The sequence below is a fragment of the Hyposmocoma kahamanoa genome, unplaced genomic scaffold, assembly GCF_003589595.1.
Source record: "Hyposmocoma kahamanoa isolate Upper Pololo Valley unplaced genomic scaffold, ASM358959v1 79, whole genome shotgun sequence".
NCBI classification, from domain to species: Eukaryota; Metazoa; Arthropoda; class Insecta; order Lepidoptera; family Cosmopterigidae; genus Hyposmocoma; species Hyposmocoma kahamanoa.
Window position 1 is genome coordinate 695,751 of NW_020653993.1, and position 23,230 is coordinate 718,980.

Here is a 23,230-nt window from a genome sequence, read left to right on the forward strand (position 1 = left end):
ATAAAGAGAGTTAAGTAAGAGTTTCGATCCTTGCAGTTGTAATGCATTTGGTATATGGCCCTAAAATTGATAAAATATTATTTTTTCATGTATCTATTATGTGTATTTTCATTGTTCAGGAGGACTACCTCGGATCTTTAAAACGACAATGGTTTTCAAAGTCATGGCATGTAAACTCAATCGGCATATCGAAACCATTAGTACTTAATAAAATTTTTCGTCCATTAGGACATACATAATTTTTTTTCAATAATTTAATTTTCAGATATTTAGTGCCTTCCTTTCCCTTCGAGGGAAATTCTTAGGTATGTATTTGCGGTGGCCATTTTGAAACTCGTCGCTATGAATATTATAATAGCATGTGGTTTTTTTAAGTTTTCATCCGTTTATTTGGGCAAAGGAAAAAGCTGTAAAGTCCCTTCATAATATATTAGTATTTTTAACCGACTTCAAAAATAGGAGGAGGTTCTCAATTCGACTGTATGTTTTTTTTTGTATGTATGTTACGCGCTCACTCCGTCACATTTGCGAATCGATTTTGATGACTTTTTGTTGAAAAGAAGTGTGGTCCGTAGTAGTGGTCCCATTTAAATTTGAAGAAAATATTCCACCTCTAAGGGTGGCAAACTAGGGGATGAATCTTGTTTCGCTTGGCGAAAGGTGCAATTCCACGAACTTTTGAAGTGGGTTTTTTGTACACTGTTTTAAAACACTTGTTTTAGTACACTGTACTGAGACAATTTGATTTCCTTTTGGAAGGTCAATGTTTCTTAATAACTATATTGATTGATATTTTCCTTTATAAATCCCCACGTAAGTTTTTGTTCACTATTTATTAATTGCATTGGCAATGTAAACCAGTTATGACGGAATCGGTTGTATAACAAACTGTTTTTGATTACAATTACCCTCTATACAATTTTATTTAATAATTAATTCTTTTAAAGGTATTATATAAGGGAAATAACATATTTGATATAGAAGAATAATCCAATAATGGAAATTGTCTACCTAAAGGTAAACAAGTAGAGTTAAAACTCCATTAGGGCTGCGATCCAATTAGACTAAACCACAAATTATCACAAATACGTTTCAAAAAAAACAACAAAAATGAAACATCAAAATGTTTATTTTGCACAACATACTACAAACTACGCATAAAAACTATTTACAAAGTTTTTTTTTAATTTTTCAATTTGCTAAAAACAATAAATAATATTTTGAGTATTCGTTAGGTCGTTCCGTTTTTCGTTTTTTAAATATTCGTTGGTGATCAAATGGTCTTAAAAAATCCTGTTTCGTATCAGGCACTAAGTCCACGTAAAACGTGGAAATCTAATTTTATAAATTTTTTATATTGTTCCGGAACATTCGATACAATTGTCTAAATAATTCCGTTATAGGCGGGCTGTGATGTGACTAGGAATGTTACAAGTTCGTCTCTGACACCGGTCAGATGTCCCTAACATTCCTAATGCTGACTAATGAAAAGAGCATGTAATAAAGCCCGGCGGTTAATAAGGCCCGCCGGCACTGCGACCAAGGTCCTGCGCGTTGTCGTCATACCCGCCAGCAGATCCGTCGTCCACCGGCTCCACTGATATGCGAGGCTTGAAACCGCGTTCGTCCGCTTCGTACTCTACCACCTGGAAATAGGGTAGAAAATAATATGTTTAAATAGTTATTTGTAAAAACTCGGCACTACAAAATGTTAGAACAAAGTAGGTACTGCCCTGATGTACAGTCAAAATTCTCGAATTCAAATAATCATTTTAAATTATCACGTTCATTCGTAAAGCAGATTCCCCTGAGAAGAATAAGTAGGAAACTATTTGTAAATAAACAATTGTACATATTTATCATTTACAATATTTATTTGAAATATCATAGATCGAGACAACTGGAAGTGCTAAATGGGCCACTACAAGAACTTTTGGTATCCAAATACACAAAGCTATATCTAGGGTCGGTGGACTAAAGCACATAAGTCAAATTCATTTATTACTTCATAAATTTGTAACTTCATTCTAGATGCGTCTTTTTCAAATTTAAAATTCTCTTCACATCTTCCAACACTATAAACAATACAAAAAATATATAATTATATATTAACAAATGAAGCACTTTTTTGACTTATGAGCTTTAGTCCGCCGACCCTAGTATGGCATCGCCGTCGTTAGTTAAAAAGGCGCTAGTGACAAAAACTCAAAACCGAGAAAGTAATGTTTATAGAAATTAAATTTAAAAAATGTCTTCCTTTCTCTTGCGGTAACTTCATACCTTTCCATCCAGGAAAAAATAAAAGTAGTGTCAGATCGGCCATGTTTAATGATCACAGATAACATTTTTTTTAAATGTCACATGCGATCTTTCAATTAACGTTTTTAAGCTCAGTTTATTTTGCGAAGGAACAGAATGGAAGGGAATTTTCGTAACGATATTGTACATAGCAAAATAAACTTTATGGTCTATTGTGTAACGTACAAACTAGATACGAGCCAAAATCTTTTGCGGAATACGCGAGCATTCTCGAGAATTAATAATAATAATAATAATAACGCTCACAATCAACATAGTCCCGCGCTAGGGTAACCCTGTGTCGCGGGTGCCATGGACACACACATAGACAACCACAAATTACACCCAACTCACGAGAGAAATAAATGTAGGCCATACAAGTATTTCTCCCGGCCCGGGAATCGAACCTGGGACCTCTGCGTGGCAGTTCGGCATGGTAACCGTTCGGCCACGGAGGCAGTTGGCAATTCCGCGGAAGATTTTGGCTCGTTGACCATAAAGTTCTTTTTTTTAATATAACATCAAGTAACGGGACTTATAATAGAAGCGTATACATATACATTTCCCCTTAAATGATTACGTGACTTTGTGAAGACGACAGTCAAGAGCGGCCAGTTTATTATTATTCCTCCTATTAATGTTGTGCTTACCACTATTTTTTATAAAAAAATTGTATTCTTCTAATTATAAATTAGTTTTCTTAATAGTATAGGCGGTATGTCGTGAATTAACTTACGCGATTTACATAGTTCAGATTTGCAATTTTCAAACAACAGTTTCTTTAACCAGTGTCCTATACCTACAATAAGCAAGATAATAAACAACGATAAAAACAAAGTCCTCCGTGTGAAAATCTCAATCGCGTGCGCTCCTTCGTCATCAAAGAATAAAGAGTAAATTCTATTTTTAACCGACCGAACAGAACCGATTTTGATGATTCTTTATTTGTTGGAAAGAGGGTACCCCAGCATTGGTCCCATTTAAATTTGAAGAAAATATTCCACCTGTAAGGGTGTCAAACTAGGGGATGAAATCGGTTTCGCGCACTTTCCGGTAACCGATTCCAAAATAGATGTACTCTGTACTGAACTATTGATATTATATACGTGTTGTAAGGCTAACGCCATCGTTTACTTTTGAGAAACATTTGACTTGTTTTGGCAGGTGTGGTGTAGTTGTATTACCAACCTGTTTAGTCCCATCAGGCAATACGACGAAGTAAGTCCCCTCTGCTCTGTTTTCCTGACGACTCTCCTGATGCCCGAAATCACTGCCGGACATGTAGTCATTCACTTTGTAAGCAAAGTCGTAGTTCGCCGGCTCCTGCCAAAATTATAAGAGCAAATTTAGTAAATTCACTCATTACAATTGCTATGACAATCTCAATCGAATCTCAATTTATCTTGATATTGCTACAAAAGTTTTGTGAGATAAAGTTTCTTTAATATTACAACATAATTCCTTTGTTTTACTTATTACTTATGGCCGTAATAAACAACTATATACCTTGCGTAAGAACCTAAATATGAACCATTTACAATTTGAATTTAATAATAAATAAATAATAAATAACGCACACACTCAACATAGCCCCGCACTAGGGAAACCCTGTGTCGCGGGTGCCATGGACACACACATAGACAACCACAAATTACACCCAAACTCACGAGAGAAATAATTGTAGGCCATACAACTATTTCTCCCGGCCCGGGAATCGAACCTGGGACCTCTGCGTGGCAGTCCGGCATTTCGGCAGTTCGGCTACGGAGGCAGTAAAAACAGTAAAATTTACATACACAGTAAAATTAAACAAAAAAAAAAGTAAATACAAAAAGTAAAATAAGTAAACACATAAACAGTAAAATTAAACAAAAAAAAAATTTAAATTTAACAGATTATAACTTCATATTTTAGGCTTCAATATTAAAATGAGTTTTGTGAAAAAGAAAACACTAAAATTACCGAGTTTAGTTCATCCAAATCAGCCCTGGAGTAGTCGTAACCCTGGCTCTGTCCAGAGCGCGCGTTATAACTGTCTGGCGCACCATACTGATCAGATGGGGCGCCTCGGGCGGCTGGTGCTCCATATTTTTGAGAAGGGGAAGACCTGATAAAGAAGTCAATAAGATATTAGTGATATAAGATTTACTTACTTGCGGAACCGACATGATGGGAAAAAGTTTTCTGTGTATTGACCACGTGGTGGAGGACGCTGTGGTATGGTGGTACCCACAAGGTGGACCAACGATCTCGTGAAAATTGCAAGCACCGTCGATTGAAGGTCTTGGTTTGTACGTGATTGCATCATATAAAGGGGACGCTTATGTTAAGCTGGCAACACTTTCCTGGTGTTTAAATAATTTCACGAAATTCTCGATTCAAATCTTATAACCGTTTGGGTGGCCCACAATCATTATAATCTACCACAGCGTGAGTAACTTTCTTCACCAAACGGTTATAAGACTTATGTTACCTACAACACCTATAACGGTAACCCACCTAGCTGACCCAAAAGATGACGCAAAAGCACTAGTCTTCAATCCTGCAGCTCTGCTTGAAGGTGCACCATACTCCGTCGATAGACCTCTTGCGTTCGGAGCTCCATACGTGTCAGAAGGACCTCTGGCGTTTGGAGCGCCATAGGTGTCAGAAAGACCTCTTGCACTCGGAGCGCCATACGTATCAGACAGACCTCTTGCATTCGGAGCCCCATACGTGTCAGAAAGTCCTCTTGCGTTCGGAGCCCCATACGTGTCGGAAAGTCCTCTTGCGTTCGGAGCCCCATACGTGTCGGAGAGTCCTCTTGCGTTTGGAGCTCCATACGTGTCAGAAAGTCCTCTTGCATTTGGAGCCCCATACGTGTCAGAGAGTCCTCTTGCACTTGAGGAACTGTACGATGAAGATCCAGATTTAAATCCTTGGGAATAAGAGTCCGAACCTCTTGCATTGGGGGCTCCATAAGAAGAAGAGAGGGAACGTGATGCCGGTGCACCATAAGACTGTGAAATACTGTTCCTAGAAGAACCATGAGACGAGCCACGAGCACCAAAGGAAGATTTTCCGAAGCCTGGGGCACCATAAGATTGAGATACAGACGATCGGGCAGCTGGGGCACCATATTGTTGAGAAAGTGATCGGGATGATGAACCGAAACCTGGTGTTCCGTAACTTGTGGACGGAGAACGTGCTGAAGAGTAGCTTCCTCCGAAACTTCTTTGACTTGGGGCACCATATTCTTCAGAAGGAGAAGACCGAAAGTCAGGAGCGCCATAAGACGTGGAAGGAGATCTTAACGCTGCAGAATAGGAATCTACAGAGCTTAGTTGATTCGGAGCGCCGTATTCTTGAGACAGTCCACTTCTTAGACCCGGAGCACCATATTCCTGGCTCAGACCTCTAGCAGACGGAGCTCCATACTCTTGCGATAATCCTCTAGCTGATGGTGCACCATATTCTTGGGAAAGACCATCTCTTGCGCCCGGAGCGCCATATTCTTGGGAGGGGGAGCGGGAACCAAAGCCCCTGGAAGAGGGGGCGCCGTATTCTTGGGATAGAGATCTTTGGAAATCGGAGCCGTGACCGTGGCTGTGATCGTGGCCTTGGCCGTGACCGGAACGAGCTGCTGGGTAGCCATCACTGGAAATATTTTTTCGCATTAACAAAGTGAAATGGGGAGATTTCCTTATTGAACGGTTGGAGTCAAAGTTTCCACTCAAGATAGGTATTTAAAAACAGGATTCACTGACAAGAGCAAATGCCTCTACGAGTGATTGCAACATCAATTTAAAGTGGAAAATGCTTATGCGGCGTATCTATTGTTCTTGTGATCACGTTTCTTGCAGCTATGATTTCAGGTAAATTAACCCAGAATTGTTACTTTAGTATCCTTGTGGATATATTTTTTGGAGCTGTCTACGTCGTGTGCAACCAAAATTCGAGCTAGTCCAACCTCAACACTCATTTCTAGATTACCACAAGGTATAAAATTGACTTACCCCACAGGTGGTTCGGCTATAACGACTGATAGTAGACAAAGTAGCGGTATAAACGTCTGTAACAACCATTTTGTTAATAACAACATAATTTCGTACCTTTGATGTAATAAGGCCACTTATGATCAAATGCGTCAAAAGTGCATTTGTCTCATGAAACTTATGATCAAATAATGTATATGCTGTAGCCGTTGGTTGAAAGGGCGCATGTGACATATTTTTAAAAATTTTGTTATGTGTACTGCCGTAATTAGTAAAATCATCTCAGTACAGAGTATAAAAAAAACCGACCCCAAAAGTCACTCACCCTAGTTTGCCACCCTTAGAGGTGGAATATTTTCTTCTAATTGAAATGGAAGCACTACTAAGGTACGCTCTTTCCAACAAAAAAGAATCATCAAAATCGGTTCACAAATTATCGCGTAACATTAAAAAAAACATAAAGTCGAATTTAGAACCTCCTCCCTTTTTTAAGTCGGTTAAAAAGGCCGATCTTCCACTATTTTTCCTAGGTGGATATGGCATGAAGTTACCGTAACAGAAAAGTAAACATTTTTCAATTTAATTTCTTTAAACAGTATTTTCTCGGTTTTGAGTTTTTGTCACATGGGCCCTTTCAAGTAACGGCAGCAGTATGTGAAATTGTACAACTATACTATTTAAGCCTAGAGAAGTTACCGAATATTTTCGTTCGTAGAATTTTTAAAGTTCTCTCCAGAAAAGTTGTCATTTTGCAGATGTGACCTTGTTACACCGAGCGTCCGATTTTTCGCCTTAACAACAAAATATTGAAGAATAAATTGGTACAGTCAATGGCATAAGAAGCTTGACATTTTTTTGACACTTATTTTTGTTTTTCTTTTTGCTCAAACTTATTTAAATTTTATCCTTTCGGAGGACGAGTCGTATTTACGCCGTGGTCTTATGGTAGTTTAGTAGATTTTATGACACCGCAAGTATTAAGTTGAGTTTCTCTTTCGTTTTATTTAATACTAAACATCGTGTAATACACTCTTATCTATTCCAGTATGCAATGCGAGACAGTCTGTTTGTTACGACTAACTTATATGTGTAATCCTACTCACTTAGTTTTAGGGTCCACTGAAAATCGGCGTCACAGCCTTTTTCTCGGGGCGGTGACAATAGCCGAGTGGGATACTTTATATCGCCACAGCCGCATACATGACATTCACTCTAATTGTGTTAAATATTTAGTGTTTACTTTGTTGTTGTGTATAATTTTATTTATATTTCATTTTTTTTTTGTTTTATTTTAATTTTTTGTTTTAATTTAGCTTCATCTTTCTTTTATCTTTCTTACTGTGTATTTTTGAGTTGTGGCGTAGTAGTAATAAATGATTGCTATTCTATTCTATTCTAATCTAGAAAATCTGTAATGGGCCCCTGTATTAGGCTGTTGTTTCTTAAATAAATGAAAAGAAAAAAAAATAATTTCGGGCGGTTTTTATCGTAATCATAGAGTTGAATTTGAAGTGCTCTAGACTCTGTACAAAATAATTCACTGGTTTTGTAAAGACAGAGACGTTCCTTACCTGCATTTTACAGCTTTATGGGTATTTTGGAGGTTTTTTTCTTCTTATCCTTAAGCACTGAAAAAGATAATGAGTAATTTTGAGCTTAAATCGCAGATACAGGTTTTTTACCATGCGTGATATCACGACTTTTTATTCTTTTCCCGATACTTCAGAGAAGTTTTATCATTCATGTGGTCATGAATGGACCGGCTGTGTCTTTGCAATGGGCTGGCAGTAGAGGTCTTTGTGAAAGAGTCGTCCAGGGAACTACTGCCACCTTACCTATTTCTGCCGCCAAGCGCCAAGCTCCCTGTCCCTACAGGTATACGAGACTGGTAATTTTATGTCTCAGGGTGACAGGCGCAGTGGCAGTGTCCCTTACAAATCATGCAAACGCGCGTCCGTGAAGCGCATGTGTAAAAGTAGACGATTAGCGACTGCATCGCTAACCGCTCTTAGATCTTTGCGATTTAAAGATCTGAGCGACTCTACAACTGTTATGGACAGGAGTGTCGCTTACCAACAGACGCACGACTTGTTCGTTCCGTCACTTACGGGGCAAGAATACAAAGTCATGGTAAAAAACCTGTTGTTAGGTTTTCGCGAGTGTTACACTTAGGAAATTAAACTATTTTTCTGAACTTAAATCACGTACATATTTGATTTTTGAAACAAATAAACGTTTCGGGCCCTTACAGGCCCCATGGTCACAGTTGACTGAGGTGGTACAGTCATCAACCAGTTATGTCTAATATTAAGGCAAACCACCCTATTTTTTCACTACAGTTACGAAAGTTATTAATTATTTATGTATTACCTAATTTTTTATTTTACAAAGAAACACCAATTTACGCTGCATTTTGTAAAAAAAGTGTATTTCAACAATATGAATTTTATTAAGTTAAATTGAAAATTAGAATAATTGAAAACATATTAATTAGCACTGCAGTGTTATGTCTGTTTGGGATTTTCCATCAGAGGAAATACTGGATCCCATACTAGTGGTACGGAGAAACCATCTTCCCAGTTGAAATTAGCATGTTTTTTAGTTTCAATGGCCTCTCGCATCAATCTGGGTAGATAACGGATTTCTTTTGCAAGGACCTGGGGTTTGTCAAACTTCATTGTTTCAACAAAAAAACTGGTGCATGACTGTACCTGTGACCTCAGTCACGGGCCCGAAACGTTGGTTTGTTTGAAAAAACAAATATACGCGATTTAAATCCGGAAAAATAGTTTCATTTCCTATAATTATAAAAATTTCAGTTTTTTTTAGATACATTCAAATTAAAATTCCTTAGCAACAGAACCATAAACTTTCACTTTAAAGTTGAAGATATTTTTCACAACTTTCGTAAATATACAGTGTCAATCCAGTGCGCACATCTATAACTGGCCACGGGTCGTTTTGATTCTTTTGAAATCACTATGCAACAAATACCTACCCAAGAAGATACTTCACTAAAACCAACTGATCGAATGATACATTTACAAAAACACGACATCTATTTATACTGTACCAAACTTGACAATACACATTCTTTACCAACTTATTTAACACACTTGGATAAACAACTTTATCTAGCATTTTCGATCTTGTATGGTCAATGTAAGAGAACATAGTGTTAAGATCTGGTTTAAGATGTATGTTGCATTGTGATAGAAGGCTTCGATGTGACGACATGGTTAAATAAATGGTCCAGATCGTCGGAGTGGATGGACCATCGTTTGATAGGTACTTGTGTATGGTGACAAGGTCTATGAAGTTATATTAGGCAGAGGACGAAAGCGATTTTTGTATTCTGATTTTCACTACTGAATTAATTTCATTTTTTTAAATTCGAAAGAAAGTTATTCACATTACTAAAGCTAAAATTTTTATATTTAAATATTATGCACCTTAGTAAATCCTTACTACAGGGACATCTTAATGTTATTACTTACTTACTCCAAAATCTTGTATTTATTTATCCAGCTTATATAATATTACTCCCTAACCAAGTGTCATCTAATCAGTCTGGTACAGATCCTTTTATTTGTTGATTCTAATCTTTGTACTACCCCCTTTGGTATCCTGTTTAACAGATATGTACAAATTACTAATATAGTATTTTCAGAATATAATATTCTCCTACCATATACATTGTTATAATTTGGAAGTTTAAATCTACGATTGCTTTTTAATATTCTAAGGGTTGTATTCTAGAACTCTACTCAATGCTCAAGTCAGGATTGCACTGGAAACACAAGCATTGGAAATACGATCCTAATGGCAGGGACTTGAGTATGATTTCGAGTGCTTTAAACCATACTCAAATCCTGTCTTGATAATCTTTTTTCCTTCTCCAAAACTTTTTAATGGTAATTGCGTTATTATTCTAAGGGTATATGGGATAAAATTGCTAAATTTACTTTATTATAAACATTTCATATTTTATAATATTGGAATAGTTTATCATAATTATCTTTATATGTGTATTACACGGGTACAATTTTCTTTAGCAGTATTATTTGTAAGTAATTTTTTTTTAATTATAACGTCGTACCTTCGTTTTTTCAACCAAATTCCCTTTTTACTCTACAAATGTAATAATTGTATGTAATTTGTAGACCCTTTTTTAGTCATAAAATAAAGGTAATCATACGTAGATTGTCATATAGTTATTTTTAATAATTCTATTTCTTGTGCTTTCTCAAAAGTTGACATTAATGTAGGTTACGAGGCTTTCGAATTTAGTCGATGAAATAGCACCTTATAACCATGTACGTTGTGTTCAATTTAAAATGTCCATCCCTGATTCTATTAATATATAGCCCCTGGAACAAAAATTTTCTCCTACAATTTTTTTAAATATATTTCCGAACCTCATTCGTTTTTTTTTTCATAGTAATTTACGTAGACCTCACTGTGTCTTGACTTGTACCTTATGTTCATTGCTACACGGACATTCGTTTGGACATATCGACATAATACGACTCATCCGGAGAACAGAGTCGGATGTGATTACATAGCGAAAAGAGAATACATATATATGTTACGAGAATAATTTCGTTATTCAAACTAAGGCCTATGTAAAGGCGTTTTGAGAATTTATATACCTTATTTCGTTTCGGAAATATAATTAGCTAGTCAATATTATTAGCTACAGAAACAAGAGTTTGTCTTTAAAGTTTTTATAAGTTTAATGGTAGTGATTTGAAATACACTTGCTTTTTTAAATTACTTGGCATTAGGCATTGACCTGTCCTTCCAGACTCATTCCTGGGGATCTTCTCTCCTTCTACATCCGACATCTGTCTCAAGCAATTACTTTAAAATAAATAATATTCGACCAAATTAAAACACAATGTCAAATATGAAGCTTCATATACATCATGCGTCTTTTAACTTAGTCGAGTACTTATTACTTATTTGACAATAATGATTGTTTCGGACGTTTGTTGTTTGCATTTTTTTAAATAATATCTAGTGACGGGACGACCAAGTCCTGCGCCTGATGGTAAGCTACACGCCTGTCCATAACAATTGCAGTGCCACTTAGAGTTTTAAATCGCAAAGATCTGAGAGGCATTGCGACTGTGTCCCGTCATCCTGAGATATAAGTTGACAAGTCCCATGTGCCTGTAATTTCACCAGCACCCTTACCCTTCAAAAGCGGAACACAGTAATGCTGACATTACTGATTGGTGGCAGAAATAAGTAAGGTGGCAGTAAGTACAAGCCTGGACGAACTCTTTCACAAGGAGCTCTACTGCTACTAAATACATACTACTATTTGTTTTGCATACAATACGTCTCCTAAGAAGAGATGTACCTGCTTGGACAAATTGTATGCAAAAATTATGTCTTACGAACTATTCCTTGCAAACTCCATACATTCTAAACGATCGATAGGAATCAAACCAATCATGCGTCAAACGTAAGTCATAGCCATACAGATCGGAATTTTGATGGTTCAAACCTGGGAGAAGGTTTCAACAAGTAAAATTGCATTCGTGACAGATGCAAATTGAGATTTGAATTTTGCAACTTAATTTTAGTGCATATCTTATTCATGGACATATTTTATAAACGCTAAAAAAAGAGGTTGTATTATGATAAGAAAGTTATTTTTAAGCACTGGCCGTATAACACCGGAACGTTTAATCGAAATGAAAAGATCGATTGAGGTCATTCTTTTTTCAAATTAAACGTTCCGGTATGTGTATACTTTTTTCCGTGGTCCATCTATTATTCCACCATCTAGTATTTTTTTAACCGACTTTAAAAAAGATATGTTATGCTACTACTCCGGCCGTAGTATTAGTGGACCGATTTTGATGATTTTTTTGTAGAAAATATTCCACCTCTAAGGGTGACAAACTAGGGGATGAACTGACTGAATCTGGAACTGATCCATTAAAGCGAAATGGCACAGTCACTCAAGGCCAATGTCAAATAATCGTTTATTCTAAAAGTAAATTTTTTTAAGCCACTGCTCGTTCGCTGTGCTGACTTTCCTGAGAAGAACGAGCAAGAAACTCTAGGCTCTTTCAAATAAACTTAAATACTATGAAATACACGTTGAATCATATTTGTGTGAATCTAAACTCATGTCGTCTGTCCATACATCTTCATCTCAAACAAAGACTTCGATTTCCTAATATGACTTTTTAATTAAAATACTTGTAATGTAAGTTTTAAACTTAAAATTATAACCTTAATATAATGTATATTTCGGATTCTTATTGTAAAAATGTGTACAGGTTCCCATAAAAGAATTGTTTGCCTTAGTCAAACGAAATCGTCGTACCATGAGTTTGAACGTAGTTCTAATGTTAACAATAAGGATATCTTCTTTCTATGTAGATTTTTAAAGTTTTCAAAATATTTGAGTAAATGTACTGTGGTGCCGTATTGTATGTATATATATATATATATGTATTTTTAAAAGTAAGTACTGCATTAACGTAACATATTAATAAGTCCAGCGGTACCGACAACGTTACTATACGTGTCACGACTTCAATACTCCAAAGTCTGCGGCTATTGTGGAGAACATACGGGTGAAAGCCCATGCTGCCGAGAGTCGAGTCGTTGGTGTCCTGCCACAAGGTGAATTTTAATTCATTTGTGGTGAGAGTACCACTCAACATCTGTCGACCTTCATGAAGGTGGAGTTTCGGCCGAATGGTGTCATGTTCCGGCGTTTCCGAGGACGGTTACCGGACACCCACGTTACGTCACACGTCGCGATTTATACGTGTAAATATATCAATAGTGTAATTTATGGGTGTTTTGTAACCTGAAAATAAATATTTAAAAAAAATTAACAATTTTGAAGTGGAACAAAAATAGTACAATTTTTATCGACGGACTAAAACGAGCCAATTTAAACAAGAGGTGGTTAGACACCCAAGCTTTAGCGAGGGTGTCTATTACTCAGAGGGTATATATTGGCTTTTGGTCTTGAGGTGAAAACATTGCTCTTCACTTTGATTACGAGAAAAAAAAATGCAATCATGTTCGCCCTACAACAAAATTACGAACCAAAAAGTTATCACGATATTTTTTTTTCAACCAGACACAGATACAACTAACGCGGGAAAATTATATGGCGCGACCGTTTATGTGGAATAAGATCCCGATTCAAAACTCTTTAATATTTTAAATGAATCCTTCGATTAGATATCGTTTTCGTGATGGTGATGATGATGATGATGACCGCTTTCCGAGCTATTCAGAACATTCCGAGTTAAACGTTCGATTCGGATTGGGATACGATATCGTTATCCAACAGCAGCGTTTACAAAGGTAGACGGTGAAATAGATTGTAAGAAAAATGAAAATCATTTTATATATAGGTACATTAAAGACTTAACATATAGGAACGCAGTCTTGCATTAAAATAAATTCATAAAATTGATCAAAATCCAGATTTTATTTAAAATTATAAGAGTTTTCCATTACATTCCTGCTTTGTTTTTTTTTTCTTCTTTCCATAAAGGAAAAGGCAAAGGTTTTACACCATACAGCCAAGTCTTAGTACATTATTCTTTTTTGGACATGAAGTTTAATTATGTTTCTGTAAATATGGCCGCCACAAAGAGGATAAGCAAATTGAGGCGGCGTGCTTGGATTGACTCGGGATTCCTTAAAACGGGCCGATATGGGTATTTTAGTTCGAGATTAGTATAATTTTGCGTTTTAATCTTCGATTAAGGCATAATAGCACTATCCTATTCCACTTTAAACTAGATTTCACAAAATAATTGAAAGTCAAAATAAAAACGACACTTTTCCCTCCAAAAGGTCCAGAGCGAATCCTCCTGCTTTGTAAACAATAGGACGTTGGTAACTTTCATTCGATAAACTGTGTTCTGAATAACGTTTGTAGCCTTTGCCGGTCGAGAAGTTCGAGTAATCGTACGGGGGTGACGTCATTTCGGTTCGGTTTCGATTCGGGTCTTGTGAATAAAAATGAAAAGAAATCTGTCAACAACTGAGTTATCGTAAGGTTCCGAATCGACCTCAGCCACGGAACTAAAACCGAGCGTAGGTACCTGCTACTGGCTGTTTGAGTTTATGTCACTCGTAGTAAATTAAAAAATTAGGTACTGTGTACTCCCTAGGGATTAAAAGACGGACTTTACTATAATGACGTACTTTTAGGGCATGAGAAGTCCCGTGTGCCTGTAATTTCACCAGCACCCTTACCCTTTATAACCGGAAAGCACGCAGTATAATGCTCACATTACTGCTTGGCGGCAGAAATGGGTCGGTGGCAGTAATTCACTATTTGCCTCGTCCGGGAATCGAACCGAACAAATGTAAAAAAATAGTTATTTTTGATATAAGTGCGGAAAGTTAGTCATTATTCACGAGTCTCGAGGCTTCTTGGCCCGACCCAGAGGCGAGGGTCAAGACGCGAGACAAGTGAAAATGACAAATCCGCACGTGTATCAAACGACGTTTTTTAATACATTTGCGAAAAAACTACATTGAAAGTAAAATAAAACAGTATTTAAAAAAAACTCATTTTCTGCTAGTAAATTAAAATAATGAAATACAACCACTGCAACCATTATTTAAAAATTCTATGGAAATCTAGTTCTAACGTGCTATTTTTGTTTATTTTCTGTAATATCGGTCTGTAACCACTTTTCTTATTATGAAGTCCTGGTACTTTTGTTTAAACTTCTTTAGGAACCCGTGCACGGTAGTGAGATACAATTTATCTGTAATACATAAAAGAAATATATACATAAAAATCTCGCCTGTCACCCATTCAGGGGTAGGCAGAGACCTCCACTCGATACGTTCATTATATAGTATTTGTAAATAAATATAAGTTTTAATGACGAATGACTTACGTCACAAAGCACATAAATATTAAATAAATATACAACTTCTTTAGTTCTGTGCTTAAGATTTGAAACAACAGTAAATAAAAAAAAAACTGGAAAAGTAAAAAGCACTAGTGCGAAAATTCCAACTTTCGGCACGATTTGTAGTACGAAAAATACCACGTTTTGAGCAACTGTATTAAAAAAGTATTATTTTTATTATGCCCATCGAAAGGGTCAATTATGTGATCAAAGAATAACTACTCTTCGTAATATACAATTGAAGCATTGGGTGTAAAAAGGGCGTATCAATAAAAGTGAGATTCGAGAAAAATTGAAAATAAAGTTGTAATGTCTTATATCTTTTTAATATTTATAATATGACTATATACTTTATTATTTATTTGTCCTATGATTATCTAAAAGTTATTTTTAATCTTTAAAATTTAATATTATATTTTTAATCATTCATTAAATTGGCTGGATTGAATCAATCGACATTATCATCTTCAGCAGATCTCACTGGCCTCCTAGAAGGTCCATGTTGAGGATGAAGTTGCTTGTTTCCGACTTTTTTTACATTAAAATAAGTTGTCACAAATTGCAGGTGGTCTCGGGTCCGAAATTCAAACGCGTATTTATAATCTATGCCATAAAGGCGGAGCGCCACTTTTTAAATGAATGAAAATGACGCCATCTAGAAGGAAGATCGAAATGAGTTTTTGTGACAAGATTCTATAGTCGTCACCAAATAAGAGGCCAGATTTGACACTTGTCATCGTGACGCGAATATGGATGTGGACTAATCATATCGCTAATCATATTATACGATTTTCACGAGAAATCTATTCAAAATTTTAATTCAGGTGGCCTAAAAGGCCAAATCGTGTAATTCTGTTAAAAGCAATTCATTTACAGGGTTCCTTGCAATTCTGTAGCAATTCCTCTTATTTTCGTAAAATTGTCCCACATTCCGATGAATTGTACCCAATTCTTTTAATTTTGATTTTATAATATTCGTAAATGGTTTATTACGAGAATTTAGTGTAAATAAGTATGTTCATCGATAAAACAACTACATAAAAAGATTAAATTATGTACCAAGAAACGAAGGATTTCATAAATTTACAATTATTCGGCTGCCAATAAGTTAGAAGTTGTCAATGTCACCAACAAACAATCTCAAATGATGGACCTCTTATTTGGTGACGACTATAGATAACGTTTTACGTGTTTTAATGTAATAACATCAAAACGGGCTTTAGGTGCCGAACGCCCGTGTTGTTGCCAATGCTTCAATTTGATTCCCGTCTGTCAAAGACACGCGCATCATACCGCGCATTCATTTTTGCCCGTCTCCTGAATGTGTCGCTTGTGGTGTCGCTCGATCTACACCTACCGAAAGGAATGGTATGATCATACTGTTCATTACGGTAACCACATGGCATTTGACCATGACCTAGCTCAATACAATTATATGAAAATCAAATCTTAAACAGATCAATACATGAGATAATTAAGGGCAAGGGTAACTCCTCCGTCAGAACGAATGCATGTAAAGAACAAAAGTCCTTCTTTTGATCACGCGTCTTCTCTTTAGACAAAGATGCATTCGTTACACATTTCACTACCTTATATTTACCGCTGCTTCGACTTACATTTTATAGGTTTATTAGGAACAGCGACAAAATTTAGCAGTATTATTAACATGGTAAATGTTTCGTTTAACAAAGTTGAGTTTGTCATTCTTTTGAAAAGCCTTTTGAGCTTTCTACGACGGCATTGAAGGCAGTTTCGGTTTTGGCAATGGTAAAGCTAATGTTGTAAATAGTACAATTGTCTAGTAAATGCGTGAACATGCAATGTCATTTATGGACAAAAGGATGCACTGAATTGGCACGTTACACTAAGAATGATTAAGGTCTGATTTAATAATCCCACTCGTTCCTTTCTATTATTTTCGATTAACCGGATTTCACCTTTATCTAGCTGTAGATATTAAAGCAATTAGTATGATGTATTTTGCTTCTGTCTGTTAGGCGAACAGTTATGGATGACTCAGCGCCGGCGCTAGTCCATATACCCTGGCGCCCTCTAAGAGACACGAGATGAAAATGAAATATTTAGTTATTGTTTTTCCAGTGATCGGAAACAGGTTGTTGCGAATATCAGCTTTCGCATCCGCATCCTCGGATAATCTGCATAAATTAAAATATCCACATCCTCATTCATTGATGCTGAAATTCTTCGCGGATGTTCGAGTCGTGACATGACCTAAAAGACACGCTGGAATAATTTATAAACTTTCCAGAAATAGAATGCAGCTCAGCTGTTGTTATTAAAATATAACTTTGACTAAATTCCACAACGATTAAGCTAGACAAATTGATTGGTTTTCATGAAGACTGATTTTGATTGATTCTTTTGTTAATAAATATCACAAAATCATTGAAATAATATTTTATTAAAATATCAAAGAAAGTAAAAGGCTTTTTCACGTAGATAGACCCAGTAAGGATGTACGTGTTTCGCATATTTTTTAAATACATAAAATCAGCATCTGCATCAGCAACTGCTGATGTGTAAAATACCTGCACCAGCAACAACTCTGATCGGAAATTTGAGTGCCAATGCAATGGTGCCATTATAAATGATATTGGGAAACAATATAATTCTGTTTCTAAGTTTTAATTACCTAATAAACACACACACATTAGTTGTTTAATTTAGTTTATAATGTCAGTCAAACAATCATTTATTATATATATAATAGCTGTAGAGTAAATATTATACACTTGAAAACGTTACTTTTGAAAACTTAAATGCTATGGAATTCACTTTGAATCTAATTTGTGTGGAACCTGGAGCCATGTCATCTAATTCCATGCTTAGTCTGTCACTTAGTCTTCAATTTTGTAATATGACATTTGAATTAAAATTTTAATATACTTTTTAAACTCAGGAAATGATATTTTATCTAATTATATGCTCCGGAGTCATATTGTAAAAACATATACAGTTTTCCATAAAAGGGTCGTCGTCGGGTAAAACCATGGCATGGTTAAACGAAATCGTGGTACCAGGAGTTTGGACTTGGCTCTAAGGTTAATATAATATACTGTTTAATGTAGTCTCTCTTGTCTCTCCATTATCCACTTGATGTGTAGACATAGTTTAGGCTTCAGTCTCCCACAAATGTAACTAAATACCTACCTTATTGTTAATATGCATCATCTAACTTTGTGAGAAGAAATAAATAGTTTTGTATGTGTATTTTGTATTTGTTGCACTATAGAGGTGACATCCTTCCCATGTTGATCCCCAAACTCACAAATTTTAAATTATATTAATGCTCCCTTTATCATCGATCTTTGTAATATAATCAGTAATAACGTAATATTATAATTCACGCTCATCTTATTTAGCATTCCAACAATTATATATTTATAGCTATTCTGCAATATCAAAATTCAAAATTTAATATGATAGCACTCACTAACGTAATATAAGTTCTCGTGGAATAGTAAAACCTGCAGAAGCTCCTAAAATTACTAAGCGGAAAATTCTATACCAGCGAAATTCTGAAAGGGCTCATTGGCATGAGCATGGAGAAGAAGTATGCATTTTTGATAGAAAATTAGTAGAAATAGACAATTAAACGGTTACACCCCTTAAAACTTCCAGTAGTAAACTTTTGTACCAGCTTGACCCACTTGGCTCCATCTACACCCACAGACCACACCAGGCCACAACTCACAGACGGTATGGAACCCTTTATTCTACGGAGAGTCGTTGGCTCTCTGTGTGTGTCTTTCTTGTGTGTCTCTCTCTTCTATCATCTTTATAATGGGGAGTGCTCAGACGAACTTTGCGAACTGGTACCACTGTCGCGTTTCCACCTTCGAACCTCCCGCCAAAGGAGTAGAGTCCATCCTTACATGTTATTTGGATGGATTGCCATTATAAGACCATGCAGGAATCTCGTTAGTTCCTTAATCGAATCTGCAAGATGTGGAATGTTCTTCCTCCTGAAGTATTTCCTTTGCGTTATGACATGGAGTTCTTCAAAAAGCTTCTCTACAGGGCTTTCAAAGGCTGGCAATGCATAGGCAGCTCATCTGATGTTGCAAACATCCATGGGCGACGATGACCACCTCCCATCAAGTAGCTCTGCTTGTTTGCCTTCTTCTTTATGTCTTTATATTCCTAAAAAAAATAGTAACAGTAGAACTCCTTGTGAAAGAGTTCGTCCAAGGACGGAAACCATAACTATTTGTGCTGCTGAAACATGAAACTGTAAGCACATGTGACTTGTCAACTTATGTCTCAGAATGACGGGTGGCAGTGCCATTCGGATCGTTACGATTTAAAGTTCTGAGCGGCATAGCTACTGTTATGGATTGACACTTGTCGCGGGCGGGCACAGACATAGACAACCATTAATTACACCAAAAATAAATGTAGACCATACAAATATTTCTCTCGATCTGAGAATTGAACCCGGGACCTGTGTGTGGCAGACCAGCATGGTACCCGTTCGGACACGGACAGAATGTCAATGTCACCGGGTGGTTGTTCATCTGGTTAATCAGATGATCATAACCGTGTACTTTGCAACTTGCCCCCATTAAATCCTTAACAAAGTTGTCACGTTGTCAAATGGACAGCTCGTAGTTTACGAGTAATAGGTTCAAACAGTCCCATATTACGTAAGTTAGACTAGTTCCATTATACGTCCCACAGTCGGGCACCGGTCTTCATACAGCCTAAGGTTATGAATTACTACTGACCGATTCTCATTACATTTTCTACTTTTGGCAATTCGCAAGCTTCAGCTTTTATAAAGTTCATGATTCCGTCGGTCATAAACTGCACTAAATAAAATAAGAAGAAACAAAAACGCGTGCGAAAATAGTAGAACCATAAAACCGCCAACTTTGAAGAAATATCCGAAAACAAAAAGTAACGAAATACTGTTCTATTATATTCTATTTTTAAGTTTCTGACTTCTCTTGAAGAATTTTGCCAATGTCAAGTCAATGATGGTCATATTACACTTTTTTTTTAATGTTTAATTAATTAGCACTGCTCTTTAGTCTATTCCGGCTTTTGGAACAATACAAAACAACACGATATGCCATCACCATAAAGTTTTATTGTTTAAGTTTGTTAGTACCTAATAATAAAATCACTTATTAAGTCTAAGAGTCGTATTCTAGAATTCAAGTCAAGACTTGAGCAGACTTGAGTATGATTTCAAGCACTGGAAACCCTAATTTAACATTGAGTAGAGTTCTAGAATACGACCCTAAGAGGGTGTTTGAAAAACAAATAACAGAAACTTGAAATTTACGAGGCGAGGAATAGGAAGGTGGAAGACAGAAAGGAAGGTGGACTTTATCGAAATACTAATGCTCAGCTCACACTGGCGCAGAGTCGAAGCGTCGCGACGCGTCATGTTTTTCGCCTATAGCATATTCATCTCTATTTTCCCATAGTTAAGGTACAAATTTGTGTTTTGCAAATATGGAATCGAGCCGCTCGCGTCACTTGGGCGCCGTGAGGCGTCAGCCGCTGACCAACCGACGGCGCGCGACGCCAGGCGATGAAGCTGAAAAACAGGACGCGACGCGACGCTTCGACTATGCGCCAGTGTGAGTTGAGCCTAAAAAGATTAGACACAAGATTTTGACATTTTGAGAGACGTCAATTTACTTTTTTTAAATATTCCCTGCCGGGAAGGTTTAAAATTTATAATTCCACTGATAAAATAAATAACTATAGAGCAAAATTTTCATTTTTTTAAAAATCATAACAAGATAAATAAGTTACAAAACGATAAAATATTGAAATCAGTGTCTTAAAATAGTCTATATTTTCGGAAAAAAATGTATTGGTCAAAAATTGTGAACAATGCCCATTATCAGGATCCTCAATAAATATTTTCCATTGTGGTTGTAATAAATTATATTTTCACTTTCTCTTAGATAACATAATTCCTTAGAGGATGGAACCATAGTCTAAGCATAATTCACTTGTTTGGGTTTTTCAAGTAGTCTTTTAAGCGGCGGGAGTCAATATTTATGTTTTCACTTTCAGTCAAATCCCCCTTTATTGTCACTTTGAACAAAAACTTTGAATTCATAATTAGTGGAATTTTTAGGATAAAATCTTTTGTAATTTGGTTTAAAATAAGGAAATAGTTCTAACTTTCTTCATCACTACTTCTTTCTTCATAATACACTTAAAAAAAAAATAATCTTTGTGAACACTGTACTTGTAACTTCAAAAACCCGCCATTTCATCGTTGATGGCTGCATTCATTTTTAGATTTTTACTAGTGTTTCTGACTGTGTAGTATTACTGATTAATTTTCTTTCATGATAAATTTATTAAAGAACTTCATTAAGGACGCAAGTCGCCTGTAAACAACACTAGATTCATTAATTCATTCGTACAGGCACATTCCTTCTCGTCATACATGTCATTCGATCTTTCATTTTGTTCTTTTCATGTCAAATAAGTTAATCTGGTTTAATCAATAGAACTACATAGTATTTTCTTGATTTCGTTGTTTAATTCATCACAGCTCCCGATAACTTGTCATAAACCTTCAAACTGGCGTTTGTATAATACCCAATCTTAATAATTTCAATAAAAGTCTTTTCATTCACTTTTTCAGCCGTTTTAAACAGGTCGTCAACTGGCAACACATTAGAATACACAATCACTGTACCATTCAAATGAGCAATGTATGTAACTTTAATGTTTATATACCCTCTATTTGCTGTTAGGACCGCTGAACAAGCTTGTCCTGGGTTTAGTTCTATTTCCACATCGCTTGTAGAACCTATTGTTACCGTCTCTGTTTTCTCGAAGCTCTCGCCAAAGCTAGAGGTGTACGAATATGTCTTACCGCCGGATAATGAAAAAAATTTTATTTCTAATCCGCATTTTATGTCTCGAGTATATTCAGTGCCTGTGCTATTAGTCCATGATCTTGTAACAGATGTTTGTACAGATTGATTAATTCCAGTGCTTACTTTAATTTTATTACTGAATTTATTTTCGAAGTCTTGAACATGTACTATAGAAGGCTCAGAAGTGATTTCCATGACTTCTGCTGATTTTACTTCAAAAATCGTATACACTGGGCACAAATTATTCTGTGCGAATTGGTCACAGAGTGTCTGGTTGTTGTAGGAAATGGGTAAAAAAATATCAGCATCTATTAAGTCGTCAATGCTTATTTCAGGAGCATAATGTCTTATTATTTGGTCTTCTCTTATTCCAAAAAGACCTAATTCAGCGTCTTTCACAATTCTCGCGTGTGTACCTGAATGTGTCACTTTTACATCACGTGCATTTCTTCCACATTCAACATTTATATTTATCTTTGCACTTACTAATTCAAACACTATTAATAAACTAAAATAAACGCTTTTCTTAGAGTAAGCCATTTGAAATGCCAATATGAAATAAAATTAAACGTGTTTATCGAGGCCTTTTATTTCGAATACTCAATGTATTAGACATGGGCAACTCCGGAGTCAAAGAGCGAGTGTATCGATTCCGTGAGCGGAGTTATTTCCTTACTGAACCGGACGCAGTATTATTGATGCCGCCGAGTTATTAAATCGGGTCCGAGTCAATTAGTAACAATACAATGCATAGTTCGGTATTCAATTCGGATCGCAACTCTCTTCGGTTGACCTTTGGTGTCTTCAATGTCAATTTTAGACCGACAGGCGTCCGTGCGATTAGATTGACAGGCCTAATAATATAGAGTACGAATGTAAATCAATCAACGATGTATATCCACTGTTTTCTATGTTGAACTTATTAATAATAATAACAATTTATTCGCAGTAAGTGTGGTGTACGTAGTTGGATTAACATATATTTCTATTAACAGGTTCTCACACTTAGCTAGTAATAGCATGCAAATTTACCACAATTTTGTTGTATTTATCTTAATTATTAAAATATTTTATTCAATTGTTATACATTTAAAATAACAAGTTGCAATAATGTCAAGTTTAAATAAATATCCAATTATTTTCTGTAGTCAAAATATTC

At 36.0% G+C, this 23,230-nt stretch overlaps 2 protein-coding genes across 3 annotated transcripts; both read right to left on the bottom strand.

Moving 5' to 3' along the window:
* Positions 1 to 1,238: 1,238 nt before the first annotated feature.
* Positions 1,239 to 7,877, bottom strand: LOC113233643 (pro-resilin-like). Of its 2 annotated transcripts, XM_026468809.1 has the most exons (7): positions 7,844 to 7,877; positions 6,294 to 6,349; positions 4,991 to 5,934; positions 4,798 to 4,882; positions 4,261 to 4,405; positions 3,487 to 3,621; positions 1,239 to 1,646 (listed from the first exon to the last, which is right to left on the bottom strand). In XM_026468809.1, exons 1-7 carry the CDS (start codon positions 7,847 to 7,849, stop codon positions 1,515 to 1,517), a joined length of 1,503 nt encoding a protein of 500 aa, XP_026324594.1. In that variant the 5' UTR covers positions 7,850 to 7,877; the 3' UTR covers positions 1,239 to 1,514. The 2 variants fall into 2 exon arrangements, with proteins under 2 accessions (XP_026324594.1, XP_026324593.1); XM_026468808.1 differs by having other exon boundaries at positions 4,798 to 5,934.
* A 13,459-nt stretch (positions 7,878 to 21,336) lies between these two features.
* Positions 21,337 to 22,697, bottom strand: LOC113233666. Its single transcript, XM_026468840.1, has one exon. It carries the CDS (start codon positions 22,609 to 22,611, stop codon positions 21,727 to 21,729), a length of 885 nt encoding a protein of 294 aa, XP_026324625.1. The 5' UTR covers positions 22,612 to 22,697; the 3' UTR covers positions 21,337 to 21,726.
* Between the last annotated feature and the right edge of the window lie 533 nt (positions 22,698 to 23,230).